The 25,419-nt window shown below is 42.7% G+C and overlaps 1 protein-coding gene and 1 pseudogene across 3 annotated transcripts in view; one reads left to right on the top strand and one right to left on the bottom strand.

Annotated features, from left to right (window-relative positions):
• Positions 1–959: 959 nt before the first annotated feature.
• The window catches only part of arl15a (ADP-ribosylation factor-like 15a), a 157,360-nt gene continuing 132,900 nt past the window's right edge, over positions 960–25,419 (top strand). The window contains exon 1 of one of the 2 annotated variants that reach the window (XM_083644623.1): positions 960–1,234. In XM_083644623.1, coding sequence (XP_083500749.1) covers positions 1,223–1,234 — 12 coding nt within the window. In that variant the 5' untranslated portion in view covers positions 960–1,222. Of the gene's footprint in view, positions 1,235–13,481; positions 13,575–25,419 lie in introns of those variants that run through there. The other variant, XM_083644624.1, reaches the window with a different exon arrangement.
• LOC310783591 (protein JTB pseudogene) lies at positions 17,442–17,894 on the bottom strand (annotated as a pseudogene). Its single transcript has one exon. The product of its transcript is annotated as a protein JTB pseudogene (transcript).

Raw genomic sequence — 25,419 nt, 5'->3', positions numbered from 1 at the left:
ACCTGCTATTGGTCTGTGATCGGCACGACCACTGGACAGGCGACCTGTCAAACACCCCCAAAACATAGTCTTTTATATAATCTATTTTAGGTGAGGTCCCCATACAGTTGTTATGAAAGGTGAAATTAGCTAGATAGGCCAAAACCAATGACTACTACCTTTAGGGTCCAGTCTCAAGTGGTCATTCGAGGAACTACAGCTTTCAGTATCACTTCCACTGCTTCCTCTTCCAGAGCCCGAGGTAGCCCACTCACTGGGTGCCACACACACACACACACACACACACACACACACACACACACACACACACACACACACACACACACACACACACACACACACACACACACACACACACACACACTGACTACTCCTATGTCTGAGGAGCTTCCTCTTTGAAGCTTTCCCCCGGCCTCCACCCCCCTCTCCCCCTCTGACATCACATCCATGAAGTTGACTTTTGATCTTATGACATTAGCTGGATCAAATGTACAGTAAAGTTTAGGTGAGCCCCCGTAGACCCAACTCTGTCATAGGTCATCTTTGAAATCCGAAATAAAACTCAGATTTTTGCTGTTAAAATGTCGAAAACATTATTATTATTATGATTATTATGATTATTATGATTATGATTATGATTATTATTATGATGATTATTATTATTATTATTATTATTATTATTATTATTATTATTATTATTATTATTATTATTATTATTATTATTATTATTATACATTTCTACATTGTTTTTGGAACCAGAAATAGCGGCGTTCCCTTTACAGAATAAAAATAGGGACCATGTGTTTAGTCATGTGACCTACGCTACGTTCTAAAAAGCGACGTGAATGACGTAGCGTTGTAGGCTTCACTAGTTTCCTCAACCAAACACTCCTGATATTTGTGTGATAAAAACCTGAAGTCAGCCGGTGGGCGAGGGGGTCTTTATCGGTTTTATTTAGAAAAAGACATACAAACGAAGAGGACTTCATTGGTATCAACAAACGCCGTCGGTGATGTATTGAAACTTGGATTCATGGTAGAGAAGACGGCGAGAAATCCGTTTGTTACCTATCGAAGGCTGATTTTATTTTTCTGTGGCTGTCGAAAGGCGGGGAATACAAAGCGACGTGTGCCCAAATCCATCAAATTTGCACTCGCCGAGGCAAATTAAGGAGTACTGTAAAAACCAATTCGTGCAACGGTGACTGGGCAGCAATAGTACATGGATTATCTGGTGAGTAACTGAATCGTTTTGCATTGGTAGCCTATTGCTTTTTCTAACAAAACATTGACTTGGTTTCTTGCCATTTGGCTCTTTATCCAGACAGTGGGCTGTCATTCAGGTGTGACTGTCAACAATGATGTGAAGTAGCTAAGCCAGGGCTTCGTTGTTTTGCTAATGTGTCAGTTCAATACGTTAAGTTTTAACATGTCAGTGTCTTCTGTCAACTAACTAGGTCTAACTGGTCGACCCACGCCCTGGTCTGTTTACAAGTGAAACTGAAACGTGAACACATTATCATAATAACTACGGTACACACTTGAAATGCTGTTGCCTATTGTGGCATTAGCTAAGCTTTGACTTTTCAAACGGCTTGAAAACTTGCTGCTGAGCTTAGCTTCTCTGTCAAAAGTGTTAGCTTGGCTATTTGGAGTCATGATGCCATTTGGGTCTGCCACTACAATGTCTATACTGCATTAAACAATTCATAGCAATACGTTTTGGGGTGAGATATTGCATGTTTATTTTGTCATTGCTGTGGTCAGTAGACCTGTCACAATGCAGGCTACTGTATCAACTTGGGCCTGGGAGATTACAGGTTTGGGCCTTTGCCCACATTCGAGGGACAGGGTGGGTGCTGCTTTAACAGCGCAACAATGGGGAGGAAGTTGTAGCTATAGGCTTTCCCAGGGAATTTATAACGCCAGAGGAAAGAGTGCACAGACATGGTGTCGTCACCTTACAAGGGGTCTGGGCCAGTGACACTGTGTGAAATGCTGAGGAACTTGGCCACCCAGTGTTATCAGATTGTTTATAATGGGCCTCACAAGACGTGTGGGACCTCAGAAGAACTTTGAACTTTCACTTTATCAGGACATTTATTGAGTTCAGAATGATTACACACACCAGTAATTGGCACCAAAAACTTGTGTCACAGTTTTCACAAACTGATTAATGTCTGCCTTGTCTGTGCTTCTGGCCTTGGCGTAACACATCTTGTGGGGGAAAAAAAGGGGCCAACGTGGAGCATTCATAGTTTAAATAAGTGAAAGAAGTTATACTGTAATCTTAGATGTTAATGGAAAGTGTCTGAAACCGAGGATAAACATTGCTGTCAAAGGGACCATCGTCACCGGCGGTAATGAATGTCGCCTTCACCTCTTTCCTTTCTCTACTTGACTCGGTGCAATAAGACGACACGATCAACCTTTTCCCCTGATCTCATTGGGGAATGATTGCTGCAAGTTGCAATAAACTGCAACCACCAACACCAGTAACTGTAACCAGTATATTTTGATCAGTTTTGATTTATTATATGATTGTATTCCATACACGATAACCTCGGCAAATGTACTGCATATTTGGGGGGAAATTCATCTTCTGGCTTTATTTTTTCTGCGAACGTTACTTTTCTGTGCTGTGTCCAGCCCGCTGTGGAAAAGAAGCACAGCTGTAACTCTGTGGACCGTCGGAGCCGAGTGCTTGGCTGTCCTCAGAGGTCAGGCACTCATAGGCGCTGGGCCTCCTTTCTCGCTGTGCAGCACTGGAGACCTGGCACAAAACTTGGGCTCCAACTAGCCTGCCTCTCTCCCAGCAATCAAAAGGCGCTTCTCATATTTGAAAATTAAACTTTAACAAATGTAGATTCCTTCCTGTTCATGCTTTTACCCAGGCAACGTTTGGAGATGTGTTGGGATTAACTTGACTGAAATGATTGCACATGGGCTGCCTGGGCAATGATTGTACTGTTTGACTTGAGATGGTACAGTAGTAGACTGTAGTTCACTATGGATCAGGCCTATGGTGGATTCTGTTTGAATAGGGACAGGAGCATGTTGAAGCTCCATACCCTGCATGGTCAGCATAGTGTTAAAAAAGAACACACAAACGGCTACACCGAGAGAGGAATTCGGTGCTAGCTGTTGCCATGACACAGCCTTACCAAATTACAAGTGCACTGTGTATGGCGAACTCCCAGACCCTAATGTGTCAAGGACTTTGACAAATTGCAATAACTTGTGGGTGACATCCTAGATGTATTTTGTGAGGGAACCAGACGATGAATATTGAGTATTTTTCTAAACATGTGCACGGGCATGTAGTGTTATTCTTAAGAGTGTGTTTACAGTAGCAGTTGAGGTACTTTTTGTAAATAATGCTTTGTGTTGCAAACTGTAGGGCTCCTTCACCACACTTAGGTTATGGATGTAGACCAATTCACAGACTGTGTGTGTGTGTGTGTGTGTGTGTGTGTGTGTGTGTGTGTGTGTGTGTGTGTGTGTGTGTGTGTGTGTGTGTGTCTTTGTACAGTAGAAGAGATAACTAAGGAAACCAGATGTATGGTGCTGCTGACTGTAAAAAGATTGAATTTAGTCTGAAGCAGAAACAGCCAGTATGTGTTCTCCAGAATTTAAATTATGGCCGACTGGCCTGGATTCAACGCCCCCCCCCCCCCCACACACACACATTTACCCCAGACAATGGTAGTGGTGGGTAACAAGGAGATGACCGACTCTTACACACTCTTACACACATCTGTTCAGGAGGTGTGATTGGGAGGAAAATTGGGTGCAACGGGGTGACTGACTAGTGGTTAGTTTATCCAACTACATCACTGATATTTTTTCCCAATGCAACAGCTGGCTGTGTTGAATAGTTGCTTTTGATTGGCTTGGAGGTATGCATTTATTTTGTTAATGGCTGACCTAAATATGTTGAAGTGGCACACACAAGAGAATTAATAACATTTAGTTTAAAGGATGGGTTTTCCGTGGGGAATATGAATATATATTAAATCTCACGCCCCTAAGGTTTTCGAATCCGTTGAAATTTTTGAAATTGGTGGTTTACTCACAGAGATATCAACCGAAATCCACTATGTGTGTGGGAGGGGGGTGCGGGTGCGGGGACTCGAAATACTACATTTCCCACAATGCACTGGGCTCGCGTGGCCTTCGTTTTCATGCCCACCCCTCAGTCATTTGGCTGATATCAAACTCCAGTAGGTGGCGGTAATGCACATATATGTTTGCCAACCGCCATAAAACTCAAAGAAGAAGAAGAAGAAGGCTTCGACAATAAAAGATACAAAGAAGAAGAAATAAATCGAAAATAAAATTGCCTCCAAATTGCACCAAATGTAAACGGTAGTATATATGTCGGGAGATGTCTTCATAAAAAAAAATTCATGCATTTTAAGGCATTTTCGTAGGAGTTACGCGCATCTGATGTTGTAACTATTTTCTGTAAAAATGTGTAAAAACGGGTACATTGCTCAGCGTTGATTTCGTTACTTCAACCCACCTACTACTAGATGTAAAATTTGACGATCTTTCCAATGCCGCCAGTCCCGTGTCTATTAGTGCTTCCGTTCCCGAGATATGGTCTCTTTGCAAGGAACTATGGGAAGCTAATATTAGCTACAGCAGGCTAGGCGGTTGAAAAAGATGGCTGCCTTTTTGTTTTTGTCAAGGCCTCTGAAGGGGCGTGGAGGACCTCTAGAGGCGGGACCATGGCCAACAACAGTTGTAGTTCATAGGTGCACGACTTCCGCAAGGCGGGGGGTGTCGCTCTGACGCGTTTTGCGTCAGAGCGACATGGAAATAATGTGATAGATGCTTGATAGGCATGGCAGTGAATATCCAATTTCAAAAATTGCAACGGATTCGAAAACCTTAGGGGCGTGAGATTTAATATATATTCATATTCCCCACGGAAAACCCATCCTTTAAACATGCCTGATGATTGGGGAAAAATAAGGCTAATAGCTAAACCACTTGCTGGTTTTGTGTTGTTTAGTCTGGTTGAATTGTAACCACAATCACACAAATCAGGCTGGTTTTAACCAGGATAAGCGGCCACTGACTATCTTAATTTACAGATGGCTACCTACACCACAAAATATAATCTTGCAACTTCATGAGTCTTGTTGGCTATAAAATTACTTTTTTTTCTTTTACCAGTTTGTCGCAAAATGCAGACTTGAGATGGCAAGCCCTGTGGAAATGTAGTATGTTAGGTAGGGGTGTGCCATATCGTATCGTTATTGATATATCATTACACTTCATATTAATATTCAGTCAACCATTCATATCGTGATATCGTGATAATGGCAATATTCCGACTTGTTGATGTAATGACGTCACACCATTATGCTGCGTAACGGTGTGACTTTCACACAGCAACAACAAGCATGGCTGAAAGAGGCTCCACGGTGGAGTTAATTCCAAAAAGGGGAGTGGCTTCAGTAGTGTGGAAGTGGTTTGGTTACAGAAGAGCATGTACAACAACAACGGGAATATTTGAAGGCATATTTGAAATAATTGAAGGCAAACTGTTACGTTTATGCTGACATGTAAACTAGAAGTAAAAACATAAGAAGAACACGCACATCCACACTCTGTGTTGCAGATACAGGAGGCGCATACTGTGTAGACTTACTCCCAGCAGATTTATTGTAGGTTTACGTTTCGATCAAATTCGATCTTCACCAGAAAACTATGTAAATATACTACTGTATATAAACAATAACACGTTTTGGAACATAACATGAAGCTACTTTATTAGAAACAAACAAACAAGTTGAATTCACTCGAACACATAATGTACTCACTGTGTGTTGACATTGTACTCGCCGGGTTGAAAATAGGAAAGAATGTGTAGTTTGTCCTTCTCAACATTTTTCACAACGCAACCTGTGATTGGCCCCGAAAGTCCAAACATCGCCCACCCGGGAACCTAGGTGCCATCTCACGAAGCCAACCGTTACTTGAGTGACGGATTGGAAAAGAAGAACAACAACAAAACGAAGCATTCAATTTCAATACTGATTTGGACAGCGATTACCATGGCAACGGTCAAAGCTTTAACACATTCCGGTCAGCCCTAGATACTACCGTAGATTCTTTTGACTTGAGCATAACACATGGTGACACAACTATATTGGCCAATTTGTGAGCCACTTAAGATGATCTCTTAGCACCTGACACTAATAGGGATTTGACATTGAAAAACAATTTAAGGCATTAATGAACTAGTATATCTCAATGGTTTCCTAAATTGTCCAACCTTTGTTTGGGTTGTGAAGAATACACATTCCCAGAACAATTAAATAACAGACAGTGGTCTCTTATCTTCTAATGGGATTGCTGTCGGGAAGGTGAAACTTGACCCAAACCCACTATTGAATATTCTTGACAATTTTACAAGAATTTATTAATGAGAGTTTTTATTTTAAGAATTAACACTTCAGAGGATGTCATAATCTGTGTTTTCCCAAATATTGAGCAAGGAACATAATGAACATACAACATAGGCATGCTACATGTAGCATGTATTTTGGAATGAAACCTTAATTAAGCTGCGTTCACACCGACCTATTAAAGTTTTTCGCTGGCATCGAGTTTACATACAAAGTCAATGCAAACGAGCGATTGAGCGTATATTCGCCTGGGAGAAAAATCGCTGCTATTGGTCCATGATCAACAAGCTGCATGATCACTGGACAGGCGACCTGTCAATCACAACCTCAAAACATAGTCCAAAACCTTTTTTTTGTACCAGGCTGTAAACATGTTTATTTCCGCTGTAAAATTGGGCATTTTCACATGGGGGTGAATGGGCAATGGCTCCCTTTTGGAGCCACCCTCAAGTGGACATTTGAGGAACTGCAGTTTGTGGCACTTGTTGGCATGTTGGCCTCATCTTTCTGAACTGAAGGTTGGGGCTTGCTCAAGCTATATTATGAAATGCCTTTCTAAACATTCTTGGCAGCATTCCTGAACATCCACCCCTGTTTTGAACCTGCTAGCAGCACACTGATTGTGGACCAGTCTCAGGTTGTATTTGTGTTTATCTGATTGCATGATTCCCATGTGTCTGTGGAGAGTTAGTGAAAGTCAGGGCAATGCCAGACAGAGACGGTGTTACTGTTGAAGATAGTGGAATATTTATGGGGGTTAATTATGCTTTGCTTTGGTCATGAAAAAGCACAGAGGCACTTTGAGTTCACTTTTTATTGACATCCATATACATGATGGACCATTTGTCTAAAGAGGCACTATAGCGGGGTCGACTGTTATCTTTTGTTTTTATTGCATTTCATTTCCTTTACTTTCCGTCTTGCCATCACCACTCTGATTGTCTTTGGCTTCTCCTTGCTAGTTTCTCCTAACATATATTAAAGACATGGATAGGTGGAACCATTTGTTGGTTTTAAGCACTGCCTTGCCTTGTAACAGAGTGAGACTTTCTGGACATTTTGCTCTTTTAGTTACACAAGACTTGTGGGACAGGGCCATGAAAGCCCTAAACAAGTGCAATGTGATAATGAGGGCTTTATCAGGGCCTGAGGCCCGGCATAGGAAAGCTTACTCTGATATACAGCCAAATTAAATAGATAAGAAGTATTATGTGCTGGCTTGTTGATGCATTAAGAGTTTCATTATAAAATGTGATGTTCACTCTGGAGAAAAAGGGGAGGGGTACTCTGTTCGAGAAGACAGCCACTCTGACAAGATGATGGCTGCCTGGCATGAAAAGTTTTAGCCAGGCCCGCACAATTAATAATCAAATAATCATACATTGGGATTTTATGTTTAGCATAGTTCGGCAATATGTTTGTGATATTTTCAAGTCCCCACTATGAACAAGTATGTTCTTCACTCTTTTCCCCCCCAATAGTTTATTTTCTATTTATTTATTTTTATAGAATAATACACAAACAAGAAAAACAAACTGAGACACAGGAAAGAAAAGAAAAACAAAACAAACAAAAATACATACATCATTAAAATTCAACATTACAACATGGTGCAGCTAACCAGCCGCATAAGATGCTTGGGTTTGTAAAAGATATGGCGCGTGGGATCCCATGCAATGGGTCCATGAAAGACCAGACGAGCGAGCCATCCATCACCTTCTAAGCGAGTTGGTTCTGAGCGACCTGAGTCTCTCCATCTGTATAACAGAGATCATGTCCATCAGCCACACCTGAAAAGAAGGTGAAGAGGAGGACTTCCATTCCTTTTCCCCCCCGTTTTTTGGCGACAGTTGTCATGACATGAATGACATACTGTGGCAACTTTAACTATACTGTACCAGGGTTACATGTTCCTGAAAAGTAGCATTTTGTGGTGTAATAAATAATGTTGCTGTATTTCTCTGTGCGCAGCCTGTTAAAGACTTTGTGACAATTTACTGACATGGCGGATGTGAAGTTGTTTAAAGGGGACCTACTATGTTTTTTTCTGGATTTCAGTTATAAATGTCTGCGTGACAGACACCACCGCCGCCACCGACCCACCCACCCAGACAATTTTAACTAAGAGAAGATACTGTGATGATGTCAGAAATCTATGGCTAAACATGGTCAAAGTTCCAAAACTTGAGGTTAACATGTAGAAATGCTGCCTGTAAGTCAAAAGCCCTCACAGAAGGCAATTAACTCATTGAGTGCCATGGACGTCCTTCGACGTCCAATTAAATAGTGACGTAGAGTGCCACGGACGTCCTTCGACGTCCAATGCGTTTTTTGACGGTGGGACGTCGATCAAAGCCTTCCGCAGCTCCTGTACAACTATAGTAGCTATTGGAGGTCTATAACCTATTTTACAGAACCCTTAGGTGGCGACAGTGCTCTCCAGATTACAGAAATGTCAGGAATACACAGCCTGAAATAGCCTTGATCAAAGAGAACCCGCTCATGCTGCAGTCCAGAGCCATGTAGATTGTTCTGGCTGCAACTGACGGTGCGTGCGAACACAGTCAATCCGCGCACACAACTGAGTCCTTCTGCCTCTGTCTGTCTGTCAGCATAGTTTCTCCACATGATTAGCCGCTAGAAAAGCAGCAGCGCGACACTGAAAAGCCAAACCTTTCACTGCAGTCCGCGTGTGGCTTCTCCATGTTGCGCTGCCTGGGAGGCGGCGCACCAAAAGCATTCCGAAAATAGACGCTTGGTGCGAGGCTGTGTGTTACTAGTGTGGGGAGGAGTTTTCAGCTGAGGGGGGGAGGGGGGGTGGGGCACGCAGGGCAGGACACAACTACACCACATCACTACATCAGAAAATATTATCTAGAGTCAGTGAATGTGCTTGAAATGCTGCATTTCACAAAAGGCTGAATATCTCAGCTTATAATTTGAAATGCCTGAAAACGCTGAAAACAACCTATCTTCTCCGGCTCATAACTAAAGAACGGAAAATGGTATCAATAAACTTTTTTTTGTTGATGATACAATAGAGTCTCCTTGTTCTTTTGCGTGTTCGGTGTTTACATAGTAATATCACACAATATTCTGTGGGCCTCGAGAAATCACTGAAAACGCTCTGAAAACTCTGGCACTGGGAGCGTCCGTTCTCCAAAAGTGGCTGGCACTCAATGAGTTAACAGCTGAAGTGAGGGAGAAATAAGTTGTGCTGAAAAACAACTAAAACTGAAATGGAAGAACTGTAGTGTGTTGGAGGGTACAGAGTAGAGATGCACCGATTGCCATTTTCTTGGCCGATTCCGATTTCCGATTTTTGAATAGTCTGACTTGCCGATACCGATTTTTGCCGATTCCGATTTTCTTTCTAAGAACAATTTGTTTGAAAATTAAGATTCATAGAACAATTCTTATCATTTGCATGAAGTAGGACCATCTCACTCAAACACATCTCAAAATAAAAGTGTTCCAGGTTAGGCTACTGGACAGAGATTTTTTTGTGCAAATACAATGAATACGAAAATTAAATTAAATCCAATAGCCTATATCCCACAGCTATCATGCATTTACTTTTCCAAAAGAAAACCGGTGCAACAGAACATCAAAATGATCCATGGACAAGGAGTTTATAGACTGGCTCCAGACCAGTCCTCTTGAGTAGAGGGGAAATTAGTTTATGAGTTACAGTAACGATCTTCAGTCTGAATATCAGGCGGAGTTTACACACAGTCCGAAGTTTGGTATGCGTATTTTTATCTGCCATCCGAAAAAATATCGTCACGCACAGAAAACCTTGCACACTTGTGAGTCTGATGCATTTTTATTATTATGTCCGTCGTTCTATTTGCAATACGAAACAAATAGTCTCTCCTGTATCCACGTTACAACATGACTGACAGGCTGAGGCAGCAGCGCTGATGTGGAATGGAGAATGCAGGTCGGGGAATGGTAATCGTGCATTCCTTTATAACTGGGAACTGGTAATCTTACCGGTTCAAAGTTCATGAGCTGGGACGTGACGTCACTAGAGCTGGTATTTCCCATTCCAAACTCGTAGGAGCCTCAGCAGCCCCGACGTAAAAAATCCAAGATGGCTGATCCGCGCAACAACAGTAGTTATAATCGTATAAATGCTATTTAGCACTTCTGTCTTGTTTGTGTCTCATTAAAGCAGCTGTACACACAGCACGGCCTACTTCTATCTGTGTGGACATGAGGCTGCAGTGTTTGTATGCGCAAAATGCCACGAAATGCCTTGTTATCAACTGTTATTGCTAACAATGGCTAGCCTGGCTAGCGAGTGGATCTGACCAGTGAACAGTGAACTTCCCAGCTCAAGTTCTCTGCAGATGGAATGCTAACAAAACGGATGTGACGTCATTTAGCCTCCACATCCCAGTTATTTTGCGATAAAGGAACGCACGATTATACTGGACACAATGCTCGTGTTCACCTCGCCAAGCCGGCTGTGCGCGGTGGCGGGTTGCTGGAGCACCGCTTCCCGGGGAGAGAGAGCAGAGAGAGAGGGGCCAGTGAGGTGAAGCGAGCCGCTCAGACTGGACTCCAGCCGAGCGGGACTCGGCCGCACCTCTGTCTCCACGGCTTATTTTCGACTAGCATGTGTGACAAACTGCGAGCTTTGTCTACTTCACTGACGGTGAAAAAATTCCACAACGAGGAAGGTATGCTGGCGTGTGTGGTGTGGTGGCTGGGTGCCTGTCTTGGTGCTTTGGGGTGTGCGCACGTCATGTGAAAATCGGCTCACAGAATCGGCTATTTAGAGTGACCGGCGCAGATCACCGATCGAGGCCGATCACGTGAAAATCGGCCATTTCCGGTCACGTGCCGATCGATCGGTGCATCCCTAGTACAGAGGACTAGAGACAATTTACCATCTAAAGAAAGCAGACATTTTCACATTAGAGAAGGTGGAATCAGAGAATTAGGAAATCAAAATGATTAATAGGCAATTAATTTAATATTTGGCAATGAATCGATGAATTGACTAATTGCAGCTCTTTATCAGTTTTTATAGTGTTTTTATGTATTTTTGAAATACAAAATACGTATTTGTATTTCAAATACATTTTTCAGACCAGTATTTTGTATTTGTATTGTAAGTATTTGTAATTTGTATCAAAATACTTTTTGATGTATTTTCACCCATCTCTGGTATAGCAATGGTGAACCAAATCGGCCATTTTGGAGGGCAAAAAAGAGAGGAAAAAAAGCAGGTTTGAACCCATAGAGGGCACTCTTGCTGCCTGAAAATGGTGTGTAGAATTGGTCTTATTGCGACATTATCTTCTTTGCAACTGCACTGATTGCAGTGCCAAATGCCCCATCTGTGTATCCGGCATCTATTCATTTTCTAAAGACAATAGTACAAAACCTTGTAAGTGCGCCAAATTGTCTAATCACTGCATGTCTGCTCGGCTCTGATAAAAGAAAAGAAACAAATCTGGCTGCAGCCAATCAGGCTCGAACAGAATAAACTGACCGCCTGTCGATCTCGGGCCGGGCTCGACTATTACTGTATCAGGCTCGGTACGAGTTTGGACAGAAAAATGCGGCCTGAGCCTGAGCCTGAGCCTGAGCCCAGCCCAGCTCTAGTGACCACGGACCCTTTTCCCCCCTTTTTTATCGGGCTCATGTCGGGCTCCACAAAGACACAAAGCTAAGACCAATCAGAATGAAAAAAATTATAATCAAGAAGATTAAGTCTCACGATTGATTGTTATTGGATGGCTGTGGGACAGTGGTGATTGGTGAGCCATTCATTTTTCCATTGACATTTCTTAAAATGCGTATAAATTTTACAAAGTGAATCAGTTATATTTAGAATCAGGAGAGACCATGACATTTCACTCGGGACCCCAAACCCCCCCCCCCCCAGTGAAGTGTTATATGGGGGGGGGGGTTTGGGGTCCCGAGTGAAATGTCATGGTCTCTCCTGATTCTAAATATAACTGCACTTTGATTACTCCAATAGCTACAGTAGGTAGAATCCAGACATGAATTTGGCTATGGCTTAGGCATAATAATAATAATAAATAATAATAATAAAAAAATAAATACAAATAATAATAATAATAGTAATAAATAAATAAAAAAGTACTTTTAGATTGCACAGGAAGATGTTTATAATCATCAAAGATCATACCGATTTGTTCTGAATGTTACAATAAAAAATTGGTCGTAAAAAACCCTTGTCGCCAAAGCAATTAATTAGTTGTCACTTTGAACAACTGCATTACAACTGAATACTACATTTGATCACTACAGTATATCAGCAGGTGATGGCATCCACTAGGCCATTGGTTCCCAAACTGGAGCCTAGTCACTCACTAGGCTATTCTAAACAGCTGACTAAAACAAGTTAAAGTTCAAGTTAACCTGACTCACAGTTTTGCTCAAGCAGATGTCCAACTAAGCATCCAACTCAGGTCCAACCAAGCCTCCAACTCAGGTCCCACAACAGTGACTGAAATCCTCACGGCCGCTGAGAGCTGAAGTGGTCAATCCTTCATCCCCTTGTATAGAAACCAAAAACTTTCATACTTCAAGTAGCCAACCATGTGTGTGTATGTGTGTCTGTGTCTGTGTGTGTATCTGTGTGTGTGTGTGTGTCTGTCTGTGTGTGTGTGTCTGTGTGTGTGTCTGTGTGTGTCTGTGTGTGTGTGTGTGTGTGTGTGTGTGTGTGTGTGTGTGTCTGTGTGTATCTGTGTGTGTGTGTGTCTAATCCAATTTGCAGTCTGCCCTTAATCTCGGTGGAGAGAGATCTTTGCGACTCGCCTCTCTCCGCTGATTCCTCCTGGCAATATTTTTTTCCCCTATGAATGAGTACAAGGAGTAATCCCGCCCCACACAAACTCAGTCCCGCCTTAACCGCTCCGGTCAGCTCAGGTGAAAGGAAATGTTTTTTTTTTAAATATATTATTATTATTATATGGGCTACTAACAGTGAGGCAGAAAAGAGCCATACAGTACTCTCTCTCTCTGCTCCATTACTCCTGATCCTCCTCCTTCCATGCAATTACTCCAGGGGCTTGGCTTGTTTGTTGCCGGGGGTAACGCTTGTTGCTGAGCACAATGTCGGAACACATGCAGCTCTCCCTTGCCTTGTGCAGGATTGGGCTTTACACGGTAAGCAAATACGCTGTTGTGTTGTCTGTCCCACCGGCAGGGCTGTCTGTACCGGGCTGTGTGTAGATCTGAATGTGTTTCCAACATGGTTATCTTTGCTTCTTGTGTTTTGAAACAGATAGTGTGTGTACTGTGCATGTGTGCTGAAGCAGTGCACTGTGTTGCTCGCTCAGTGAATGGAGAGTAAGCTCGAGTCGGCTGCATTTGAGTGGGTGTTAACATAATATTAAGGTGGAACAGGAGTGTCAGTGTGAGATGTAACTTAAATCACTGCATGGAGAACAAGTCATTTTAGGGTTTACGCTACTTGGATATGAAAATAGAAGCACAGATAGTGTGGTGCTTTTTCCTCAGCGCCTCCTAGCTTCTGGTCTTGTCATAGCAAGTGGCTGAGTGTAGTTCAGGCTATCTGAAGTAGAATGCACTATTGCACTTATGAATGGATCATGAATATTATACTACTATACAAAAGTGAATCTGAGACTGAGAGGAAAATGCTGTCGTTTTGTTCTCTGATTTTGAGGCTTGACTGAAATCCTAAAACAGCTAATTTTTATTGGAGGAACATGGTTAAAATAAACATTAATTTAAAATATATTGAGTGACAGACAATGTAGGGAATTTACACAATTGCCATGTCAATATTTGAATGCGTTTAAACTTCTTTTTGTCCTAAAAACACTGTTATATTCTAACTGAATTGCAGTAAACAGAGTGGGGCTGTGGTGTCGACAGGTGGAGAGGCACCTGTCAGTGTGTCGCAAATTGATGTCTAAATTTGCAGTCTGCCACTGTCTGTCACGGTCTGTCATGATTGGCTGTGTCTGCGGGTGGGAAGCCGGAATGAGGGTATGTGTCCTGGTCGCTGCCAAGTACAATTGGGGAGAAAATGGGGGGGAAATCAGAAGAAGAAGAAAAAATGTGTCACTGTATTCACCTTATTCACCACGCCCACTTCCTCTCTCTTACACGCATTTGTATTTGTTCTTCCGGTTCAGCACTAGTTGGCGGCCAATTTCAAAACAAAACGTCACTATAATAATGAAGTTTGGCAACATTCAGAAATAAGCTACACTGCGGCCAACTTCAGTTACATGTTCATAGCGTTACTGCTGCGAGGAGCCGATGGCTGTACCCGGTCTGCATTTAACGTTAGTTACAAAAGCACGTCGACAGTGTTTTCTCACTGCCAGTAGCCTACAGTAGGGTTTGACAGATAGCTAGTCCGTCCGGTGTCAGCACAGCCAGCGCTCCCAGTCCTCGCTGCTCCCTCAAAGATGTCCAAATAGGCGTTATTCTGATAAACTGGTCACATTATTAAAACTCTAAAACATTTTTTTTTTTTTTTTTTTGCTTGAAAACAGCTTTTTGGCAAGTCTAAAAATGACTACGGTAGACGTAATCTACTTCCGTGTCTAAAACCGGAAAGACGATTACAAAATGACGTCATGCAGTGTCCTTGTATGGGCAAAGAATAAGGTGAATAAACTAGAGCGTATGCACGTGACGTCACAGAGGCAGAAGTCACTGCGGGGTCACGCCCACTGAGTGGCAGCAACATTCAGCTTGAATGCAGTAATCAGCCTAGATAAATGACACCTGCTGCTCGCTCCAAACAACAGGGAGGAACGTTTTGACCACAGGTTTTGCCACTCAGTCGGGGCGTGTGTGAGAGAAAAATTATTGATTGATTGCTTATTAATTGGTTGTTGATCATTATCGACTCTGTAGCCATTACACGTGTTCTGGGGGGAATGACGTCGGTGCATACCCTCTATAGAAAACAATATAGAAACTTGCATTTACCTCTAGTCCACTCCACTTATTAGACACTATTTCTGATGGTAAAATGCACGTAAAAAGCAAAACACAGAATCCAGAAAAAGCAAAACGAGAAAAACTGAATTTGGGGAAAAATCTAATGGAATTTGGAAAATAATAATAAAACGGATCTCATATGGTTCTACTTGGTGTAAAAAGGTTGAGGAACCACTGATATAGCTATAGCCTACTTTTCACAGCAAGTTAGCAAGTTAAACATTAAACATTTATAGACTTGTCATGTCCAGGCCTCACTGGGGTGGGACAGACAAGAATAAGCTGATGGGGGATGAGAGCAGGAGTGCATAATATGAAAGATAACGTTTACTGGTGTACACCAAGATACAATCAATTGCTTAGGCTACTTGCAATGACATTCCCCAAAGATACAATAAATAACAACAATACACAACACACGCGCGTGTGTACACACACACACACACACACACACACACACACACACACACACACACTGTAAACCTGCAATATATAAAAATGAATTATGAATTAAAATGATATCTGTGAAGTCATCAAAGTGGTGTTACCCTCAAGTGATGGATGTGAGATAGTCTGTTGAGTTTGATAGCCAGCAGCACTAAGGCTTCCTGAGGAGTGCTTTACACTGAGGATCAATAGAACTTAAGGTGACCATGGAGATGCTCAAAGCAGTGATTGTTTTTTCTGAGCTAAGCTTGTGGGCCTGCTGAGTCATAATGACCTCCTGTCTGAGATGTGCTACATCTAAGCGTAACACGCAGGATGACGCAGTGGGAGGAGGCTGCTGTCTGTCATGTGTTCCCGCTCATGTTGCATTGCTGCCTGTAACACAGATTCTAGATTCTAGCTCTGAACAAACAACAAACGAAAACGACACTTGTGACAGTTCTGGTTCAGATAATTTTGTCTGAAAATACTGTAAGTAGCAGCAAAAACTCCGCTAAGCTATACTGAGAAATACAGAGAGAGTTACTGTATGTGGCGCTGCTAATTGGTTTAATCAGCATTGTGGAACTCATTTGGCAATCCAAGGGGCCTTGAATGTAACTGACATTCATTTCTATGTAAAAGTTACGTACTCCAGCTTTAATTTGAAGTGTGGTTGAATTATTCACTTACCTGAGTTATTGTTCCTGTGTTGATGAACTCGTGGTTTATTTTTAAACCCTATTGTTGTGTGTCCTAGCCCATTAGAACCAAAGATTGATTGTGGGGAAGTGTACTGCCCCCTGACAAATATTCTTTTGTGTGTGTGTGTGTGTGTGTGTGTGTGTGTGTGTGGGTGTGTGTGTGTGTGTGTACGCGCGTTGTGTTTGTGTTTTAATGTCAAGCTGTTGGGCGTCAGTCTCTCTCTGGGTCTGGCTGTCCAAAGACCCGCTTGCACCTGCCACTCAGGATGCTGACAGTGTTTTGTATGTAAGGGGTTTTCAAAGTCTGAGACTGTGGGCCTCCCCCCAGACAATGCTTGGGAAACACCCCCCCCCTCTCGCTCAATTCCTGCTTGCCTATGGGATCATGATTACGATCTTTGACCCCATAGACACTCAACAATTTAGCCAAGGTAGCCTGATATTCCTGTTTGACTGCAGACTACATCAAATACATAAAAGCTCTGTCTGAAGGAATTTATTTGTTTCAGACTCTGGGAAAGTGGGAAAAACAGTAAAATTCCACAAAACTACTGTATCTCTGAACTATCGTTAACCAAATCACACACATTTAGGCTATTCTATGTGATCTCATAATGCAATAACTAATGTAATATATATTTTTCGCTTCCATTCACTGAAGGTGCGTTCACACCGACCTATTTGTTTTTTGCTGGCATCGAGTTTACATACAAAGTCAATGCAAACGAGCGATTGAGCGTATATTCCTATTATTATATCCTGTGTAGGAGGAGTGTTTTTGTATCCCCAACATTTCTCTTTTGGTGTCGGGAACGTTGTCGACCAGTCAGCTTACTCTAAACTCCACATGTAGTGAAATGCTAAGTCAGACTAAATACCAGAGACAGTCACAGTTGTGGTTCTGGTTCCGGACCTCATTTTAGATGGACTCGATTAGCCGGCGGACCTTCTCGGAGGCCAGGCGGTCGAGGGAGCGCTGGCGGGCGATGACCACCAGGGCGAACAGCACACTCAGAGCCAACATGGCCGCCTCGAACTTCCAGAACAGATGCTCCTCCATCACTGTGGAGAGACAGCTCTTGTACTCGTCTCTGTTGGACTTGGTGCAGTTGACTCTCTCAATGTAACCAGTCTGTCGACAGGCTGCCCAGGCCTTAGCCTGGAAGGCGCTGCAGTGAGTGCACTCCACCGTGACCACAAACTCCTCCCCCAGCCAGCAGGGTGCGACGAGTATCTGGCCAGCTGGTGTTTTCTCCTCACTCCTCAGAGCGACTCCAAACACTCTGAGGGACATCAGGCCCCAGAGCAGGGCGTGCAGAGTGAACACCCAAGGCCTGCAGCAGGACACCGGAATCCAACACGCGCTCTCCATCAGCCTGATCCTTCACCGGTCCAACGCCACTCTTACACTACTCTCTTACTAGGGCGGTGTATGATAGAAGTCACTATCATCAGTGACATCATCAGTGATGTCATAAATCCTTCCCTGCTGACCTACACTCTACATTCCTATCATAGCATAGACATGGTGACATCATCAGTGATGTCATAGACGTTGTGACATAATCAATGATGTCATAGACGTTGTGACATAATCAATGATGTCATAGACAGCAGTGATGTCATTGTGACATCATCAGTGATGTCATAAATCCTTCCCTGCTGAGGTCGGCACCCACACGAGCATGCAATCAACGGGGGGCGGTGAGTGGCGACCCACACGAGCACAATCAACATCCACTATCCTATGACATCATAGACATTACACACACACACACACACACACACACACAGACACACAGAGTATGTGTGTATATATTATACATGTATAGTATTATAATTTATTTATTTTGTGTAAGATTGCAGTTAGATATTTGGCTGTAAGCAAATGGTTGGTGGTCTGTGTGTAGGCTAATTTGTTGTGGCTCATATAGTGGTGGAGAGTTTCTCCAGACTTTCTTCCTCCTCACTACGTGGTCACATCAGTGCCATCAGTTTCTGAGACACTAAGTTCTGGCCTGGAGCAACAAGTGCATCATGGGACATTAGTAACATGAGCGACTATGAGCTGTGGGTGCCATGGCTACTGCTCTGTGGACCGTGTCTTGGCAAGGTGCCGTAACCGCGAGGAGTTTAAATGAGTGCATTAGGCACTCCATGGTCGCCTCATTATGCTACCAATGGAGTGGAAAATGGCTCCTCCGCCAACCGCTGGTTGGCCTTGACCCCGAGGCTCGTGCCACGTCGTTCAGTCCCACAGTCTCTTTTCTTACAGGAGCGTCATTTCACCAACACCCAAGGTACTAAAAAGTCTATCAAATGAGGAGCAGCAATTATCTATGCCATAGATCATTGCTGCTCCTCATTTTATATACTTGGCGACATTCAATTCAGTTCAAATTTGACTGGGCGGTTAGTTATAATAATAATAATAATAATAATAATAATAATACATAAGTTTTATATAGCGCTTTTCTGGGGAACTCAAAGACGCTTTACAATACATAGAAAGTGATACAGTAAACAAAACTAAATAACAAGAACGAAAACAAATACAAATCAATAGATTGCAGAGATGGAATGGTGGTTAGAGGTAGAAGTCAGATATTGTAGGCTGTTTTGAAGAGGTGGGATTTGAGTTGGGTTTTGAAGGAGGTGAGTGAGTCAGAGTTTCTGATATTGAGGGGCAGAGAGTTCCAGAAGGTTGGGGCAGCGATGGCAAAGGCTCTGTCCCCCGTGGTGCGGTGCTTGGTTTTGGTGATGGGGGTGAGGAGGTTGGCATCAGCAGAGCGGAGACGGCGGGTGGGGGAGTGGCGCTGGAGGAGATCTGTTAGGTAAGAGGTGGCCAGATTATTGAGGGCTTTGTAGGTGATGAGCAGGATTTTGAAGTGGATGCGGTGTTGAATGGGGAGCCAGTGGAGATGTTGGAGGATGGGTGTGATGTGTTCTCTGGAGCGGGAGTGGGTGACTAATCGGGCAGCTGAGTTTTGGACATATTGCAGTTTACGGAGGACAGTGGAAGGGAGGCCATAGAGGATGCTGTTGCAGTAATCTAGTCTGGAGGTGATGAAGGCGTGGATGAGTATTTCGGCGGCTGAGGGGGAGAGAGTGGGGCGGAGTCGTGCAATGTTTCGGAGGTGAAAGAAGGATGTTTTGGTGATGTTGTTGTGTGACTTGAAGGAGAGTGTGGGATCCAAGATGACGCCGAGATTTCTGACCAGAGGGGAGGGGGTGACTGTATGTCCATCAATGCAGAGTGAGAGGTTCTGGGAGGAGGGGAGGAGGGATTTAGTTAATAACATTTTCTTTGGTATGACAAACTCAAAACACATTTATGTTTTGTTTCCACTTTCCAGGGACTTTAATGTCTTTGGGGGATTTGGCAGAAGCATAACAACAGGCTTGCATTGTTGAATAGCTTCATCCAACACTTGAACTGGAACGAGCATGTAATTGCTTTTTAGATAACACTTAAAACCTAAATGCACACGTGCAGCTTAATAACAGGTGAGTCTTTCACCAGTCAGGTCGTCACTGCGCTGTTATCCTGATTGGTTTTGAATAGATCACTGTTGGATGTTGCCAAATGGCTTCAAAGTTCAAAAAGACTCCTTGGTGATTATGGAAAGTAGCCACACACAAATGATTGACCATGTGGATGTACTTTTAAGTTCAACAGTGAGTGAACTTTAATTTCTGTTGTGAGCCCTGCTATGCGTAATAGCATGATGGTAATACATCTTTCAAAAATAACGTAAAACCTTCTTTGCCATCTGCATGATGAAAGCAGTCGGCTGACTGATTAATCGGTCTATCACTAACTGTAATTCATTTTTTGATGAGGTATTATTATTTAAAGCCTATATTTTATGTTATTATGTATAGAAATTGCATTAATTGGCCATTATTACTTCTTAAAGGGTGTAACATATTTTTTTTTACTAATGTAATAATATTGACTAATGATTAAAGTCCCTGGAAACCAAAATCCACAAAAACCTTCTAACTATTACATTTAGGGTCTTATGTGAGTAGTAATTGTGTGCCTCAGAAAGTAGTTGACATTAGTTTCAACCCTAACCCCCAAAATCGCCACTTTTCTACAAGGTCTGGATTTCCACTTCCTCATTGAAGAGAGCGGTGCGCACGGTGCTAAAATGCATGATCTTATCACGTCATAAGATTTAATCGAATCACACACACACACGCACGCACGCGCACACACACACAGTAGCGCTATGCACTCGCAGAGGCAGAGATCTCTTCCTCTCTGTCAGTAGGCTATGCGCCGAGGAGCAACGAGCGAACACACACACACACACACACTCCATCTCTCTTTCCTTCTCTCTCTCTCCTCTCTATCTCTCCATTTCTCTCTCTCTCTCTCTCTCGGAGGAGACCTGCTGCAGACGGGACACGCCCACACAGTCCGCGGGAGAAAAGACAGTCTAAAATCTAATTGATTCTCATGACTTTTGCCATGACTGTCAAACCTAAATTTATATACTTTGCGACGTTCATCATCATTCAAATTTGGCTGGTGGCTTATTAACATAGGTTCCTGTGATGTGATGAACTCAAAATGCTAAATAATAAAAAAATATTTCTGGTTTCCAGGGACTTTAAGTATCTTGAATTTTTTGTCAGTATTCTTATTACATTATCTTATTACAAACTCTTGATTTGTAAGCTGCATTATGATTTAAAGTAGGACCAGCATGAACTCTGAATAGACCTATCCTACTGTATCTGTCATTCTAAAACAAGTCATTGACACTCAAAACTAATACCAGTGTTGTGAGGAGAGCCTAATGCCAACTGTGTGAAGTGTTTGACAAAAAATGTCATCCTGTTTTTCAGGTAGAGTTATTTGTAGCTCCCTCTTGGGTTGGAAAAGAGGATACAATGAATCCACTCATCTTTCTCATAATTTTACTTTGAAATTCTTACAATATAGCTTGACAAACAGTAATTGCCACATACAGTACAGGCAGCTAAACAAATTTTACATGGGCTCAACATAACACATTTTCTTTATTTTTCTTTGAAAATGTGTAGTAGTTGAGCACACAATATCTAAAACTAGGGATGCTCTGATTGATTGGGCGCCGATATCAATCAGCCGGTATTGGCTCCATCGGCTTTGATCAGAGTTCTCAAAATGGGCGATCAAAGCAGCCGATCAGATGCACGCGAGACGATTAACTATGCACCTAAAATGACTTCACTCCTCTTTCCCTCCCTCTGTCAGCATAGACACACACACACACACGCACGCACGCACGCACACACACACACACGCACGCACGCACGCACACACACACACACACACTCTTGCTCTGTCTCTGCCCCACTGTTTTTGTCCATGCTAGATGCAGACACGCGCCATACAGTACGTATACATGTACACACTACAGATGAGTTTCTAATTGATTCCATCCTAATCCGCGTGTATGCATGAACCATCCACGCAAATTATTTCCTACTATTTATAGATCCACGCTGGCTGTGCACCCGACATTTCACATCACTGTATTGACTTTTAAATCAATAGTGATTTCAGCGATCGGTGATCAGTGATCGGCCGCAAAAATCCTGATCGGAGCACCCCTGTCTAAAACTAATCTGAGGACAGATAGACCATTAATTCCATGCTCATGGTAGATGTAGATTATTTTATCAGCTCAGATGGTAAGTCTGAAAGAGAAATACAGTAGCTTTGTTTATACTACTCCGTTATGTAATATAAAAGTGTTTGCACCATAAATAAGTTGTTCTCCCAGTATGTGAGCAGCACACAGACTCAACCTGCTTCCGTCCTTTTGAAAGGCAGGATGGGAGCAGTCATTGCCCCCATCCGGGGACATGAATATCCCACACTTCAAAATAGCCATAGGACCTGCTGCCATGATGATTGAGGGAAGTCCCACCCACTACCTAGTCAGGTTTCCTAGAACACCCGGAAGCCCGTCCTTGCAAACCCATTTGTTTCATTGCGTCAAGGTCGGACATGCAGGGGAGGAATGTGCCCCTTGTTGTTTGGGAAACGGCAAAGAATAACTTCCTGTTGGAGATGTATTGCCTGAGAGAGCAGTGTGAAGCCAAATCAGGCCTTTGTATACCATGTATATAGCAGGAACTGGAAGAAGATTCTTTTCATGACCACATCCTGTCTAGTTGTACATATTATGGACTTATGCACTAACCATGCCCCTCAAGATGGAGTACATTACTCTACTCCATCCCTGTTTACAGTGCAATAGTGCATCAATGTGTGAGAGCAGTGTTTGGTTTATGTGATTGTTTTTTTTAGAGAGGGTGGTTACATTTTGGTGTAGCAAAGCCCCACGGCTCAGTGGGGAACATCATAGATTCTCCACAGGACACTCAGCAGGGAAGCAAAGGCAGGGTGATCATTTTCTGACACGCACGCACGCATGCACGCACACACACACACACACGCACACACACACACACACACACACACACACACACAGAGATAAAGCACTTTTGGTGCCTTGGAAAGTGCAATATAAATCCAATGAATTAATGAATTTGCCTGAGGAGCTTCCTCTTTGAAGCTTGCCCCGGCCTCCACACACACACACACACACACACACACACACACACACACACACACACACACACACCAGCCAACACTGTCACGGCTGGTAAAAATACTATGCTAAGCTAACTTTATAAACGTCTCCATGGTTACCAAGCATAGAGTGCCTGGCGTTTAGTTGCAGACTGCTTGTCTGCCTGCCTGAGAGATTCCAGACTTATTCGCTTTTGAGAATTGGTCTGGTGATTAGGTGTGGGAATCACCAGATGCCCACGATACGATACTAAAACGATACTTCAGTCACGATACGATAGTATTGCGATATTGCGATATCGCCGATATTGCGATATATTGAATATTGCGATATATTGAATATTGCGATATTTCAATATATTGTCTAACTCCTTTTCCTACCTTTTCCTTGACCTCACCGGAAGTAAAACATGCAGTGTTTTTTTGTTTTGGTTTGTTTTTGCCCCACATGTAGGCTACATTATTAAGCTTCTCTGGACTCAATACGCCACTGCAGGCGCGGACTGCAACATCGGGCGCTTCGGGCAGATGCCCGGTGGCCTGGCATGGCCTGCAAATTTTTATATTTTTATATTTGAATATCGATACAATATCGTCAGACAAAATATCGCGATACTATGGTATATCGATTTTTCCCCCCACCCCTACTGGTGATGTCAGGCACTGCAATCCGATTTATTAATCCGATTGGATTTCATCAGTACCCGTCCTGCCCCTCTTAAGATCCTGACCAGTCTTTTATTTGTTCCAGCATTTTTACATTTGGTTGAGCCAGCAAAACAGGATAGATTGCAAAAGCAACATTCAATTCCACTCAAAATATTCTAAGAAACGTTTTTGGTAAGACTATACACATATTAACCACAAACTAGTTCCTTATTAGCATGCATATTAGTAGCATATGGGCTGTTTATTACTCATTATAAAGCACTTATTAATGCCTTATTCTACACGATTATATTTTACTACTACTAGGCCATTAATTAAGAGTTTTCCCTTAATAACCTCCTAATCAGTGCTTATTGATAGTAAGTAAGGAAGTTGTTGTGCATTAATTATGATCTTAGTTAATATGCTTTGCTCAGTATGGACCTTTTATAAGGTGGTAGAATAGATGGGATTCACTTGTTGTTGCTTGACTCAATTTAGGTTTTGGATTAACTGCACAGAATTACTAGCTGACTTACCTAGCGAGGCTAATCTTTCTGACAGGAATTACAAGTGTGTTTCTCCACAGGCTGGTCGTTTTCTTCGGCAGAGGAGGTATCTGCAAAATGTCTCATTCAATCTAATCAAATAATGATCGACTTGTATTTTGATTTTCCAGTTCTATATATGGAAATGTATGGAGCAGACATAATCGCTGGAGTCAGTTGTTGTGATACAGTACACTGTTCTCATATCTTGGTATAATTGTTTGCTGATATAATTTGGTTTGCTGAGCAGTCTGTCTCAAGCCAGCAGAATCACATGTTCCATTAGCTTATTGTTGCTGAAATCAATATAGAGTTCAGAAATGGAGTAGTGCTAGGACCTTGGGATAAGCCTAAGCATAGGTACAGGGAGCGTGGTGTTGGTGACGTTACAGCAGGTGTTGAAGGCGGTGGCTCTGTGATGAACACAAATCAACCCTGTCACATCTACAGTATATTAGTGGCTAGAATGGCTTGCCTGTATGATGCTCCTGTAGCCTGAAGTCCTCTGTAGTTATTTGTGCATTATTACTACATGACTCTTTTGACATCTGAATTGGGCTTCTGTATGAATGCACACTCTGGATTATGGCACACAGGATTGCAACATTAAATCCTTTGTGAATGGCACAATGTTTAGAGCGCTGCTTAAGTAGAAAAGAAGTAAACTAGTTGGAAGGTGCTCATTGGACTGGGCTCTGAATACAAAAACATGAAGAGAAAACCAAGGAAAATAGGCTACCTTTACATACCAACAGGAAAATCTAAAAACATATTAGCCACACTTACGTTTCTCTCTCTCAGTAAAGTCTGATTAAGGCACTCAGCCATGAACCTAATATACCGGTACTACTACTACTACTACTACTACGATTACGACGACGACGACGACGACGACGACGACGACGACGACGACGCCGTTGTTGTTGTGATGCCCTAATGTATAAAAAATGGATAGAGGAAGAGGGCTTGGGTTTTCCCTTCTTACTTAGAGAAAGGCTACATTTCAGAATGGCTACATTTCAGAATGTCTATTCAGTTCGTGCTGGCGCAGACAGGATAATACCAGGTGCTACATTATAGCCACAGTGAGTTATGGTTGATGT

This window comes from Poromitra crassiceps, assembly GCF_964638095.1.
Source record: "Poromitra crassiceps genome assembly, chromosome: 10".
In the NCBI taxonomy this organism is placed as follows: domain Eukaryota; kingdom Metazoa; phylum Chordata; class Actinopteri; order Beryciformes; family Melamphaidae; genus Poromitra; species Poromitra crassiceps.
This window is presented reverse-complemented; position numbering and strand designations above follow the sequence as displayed.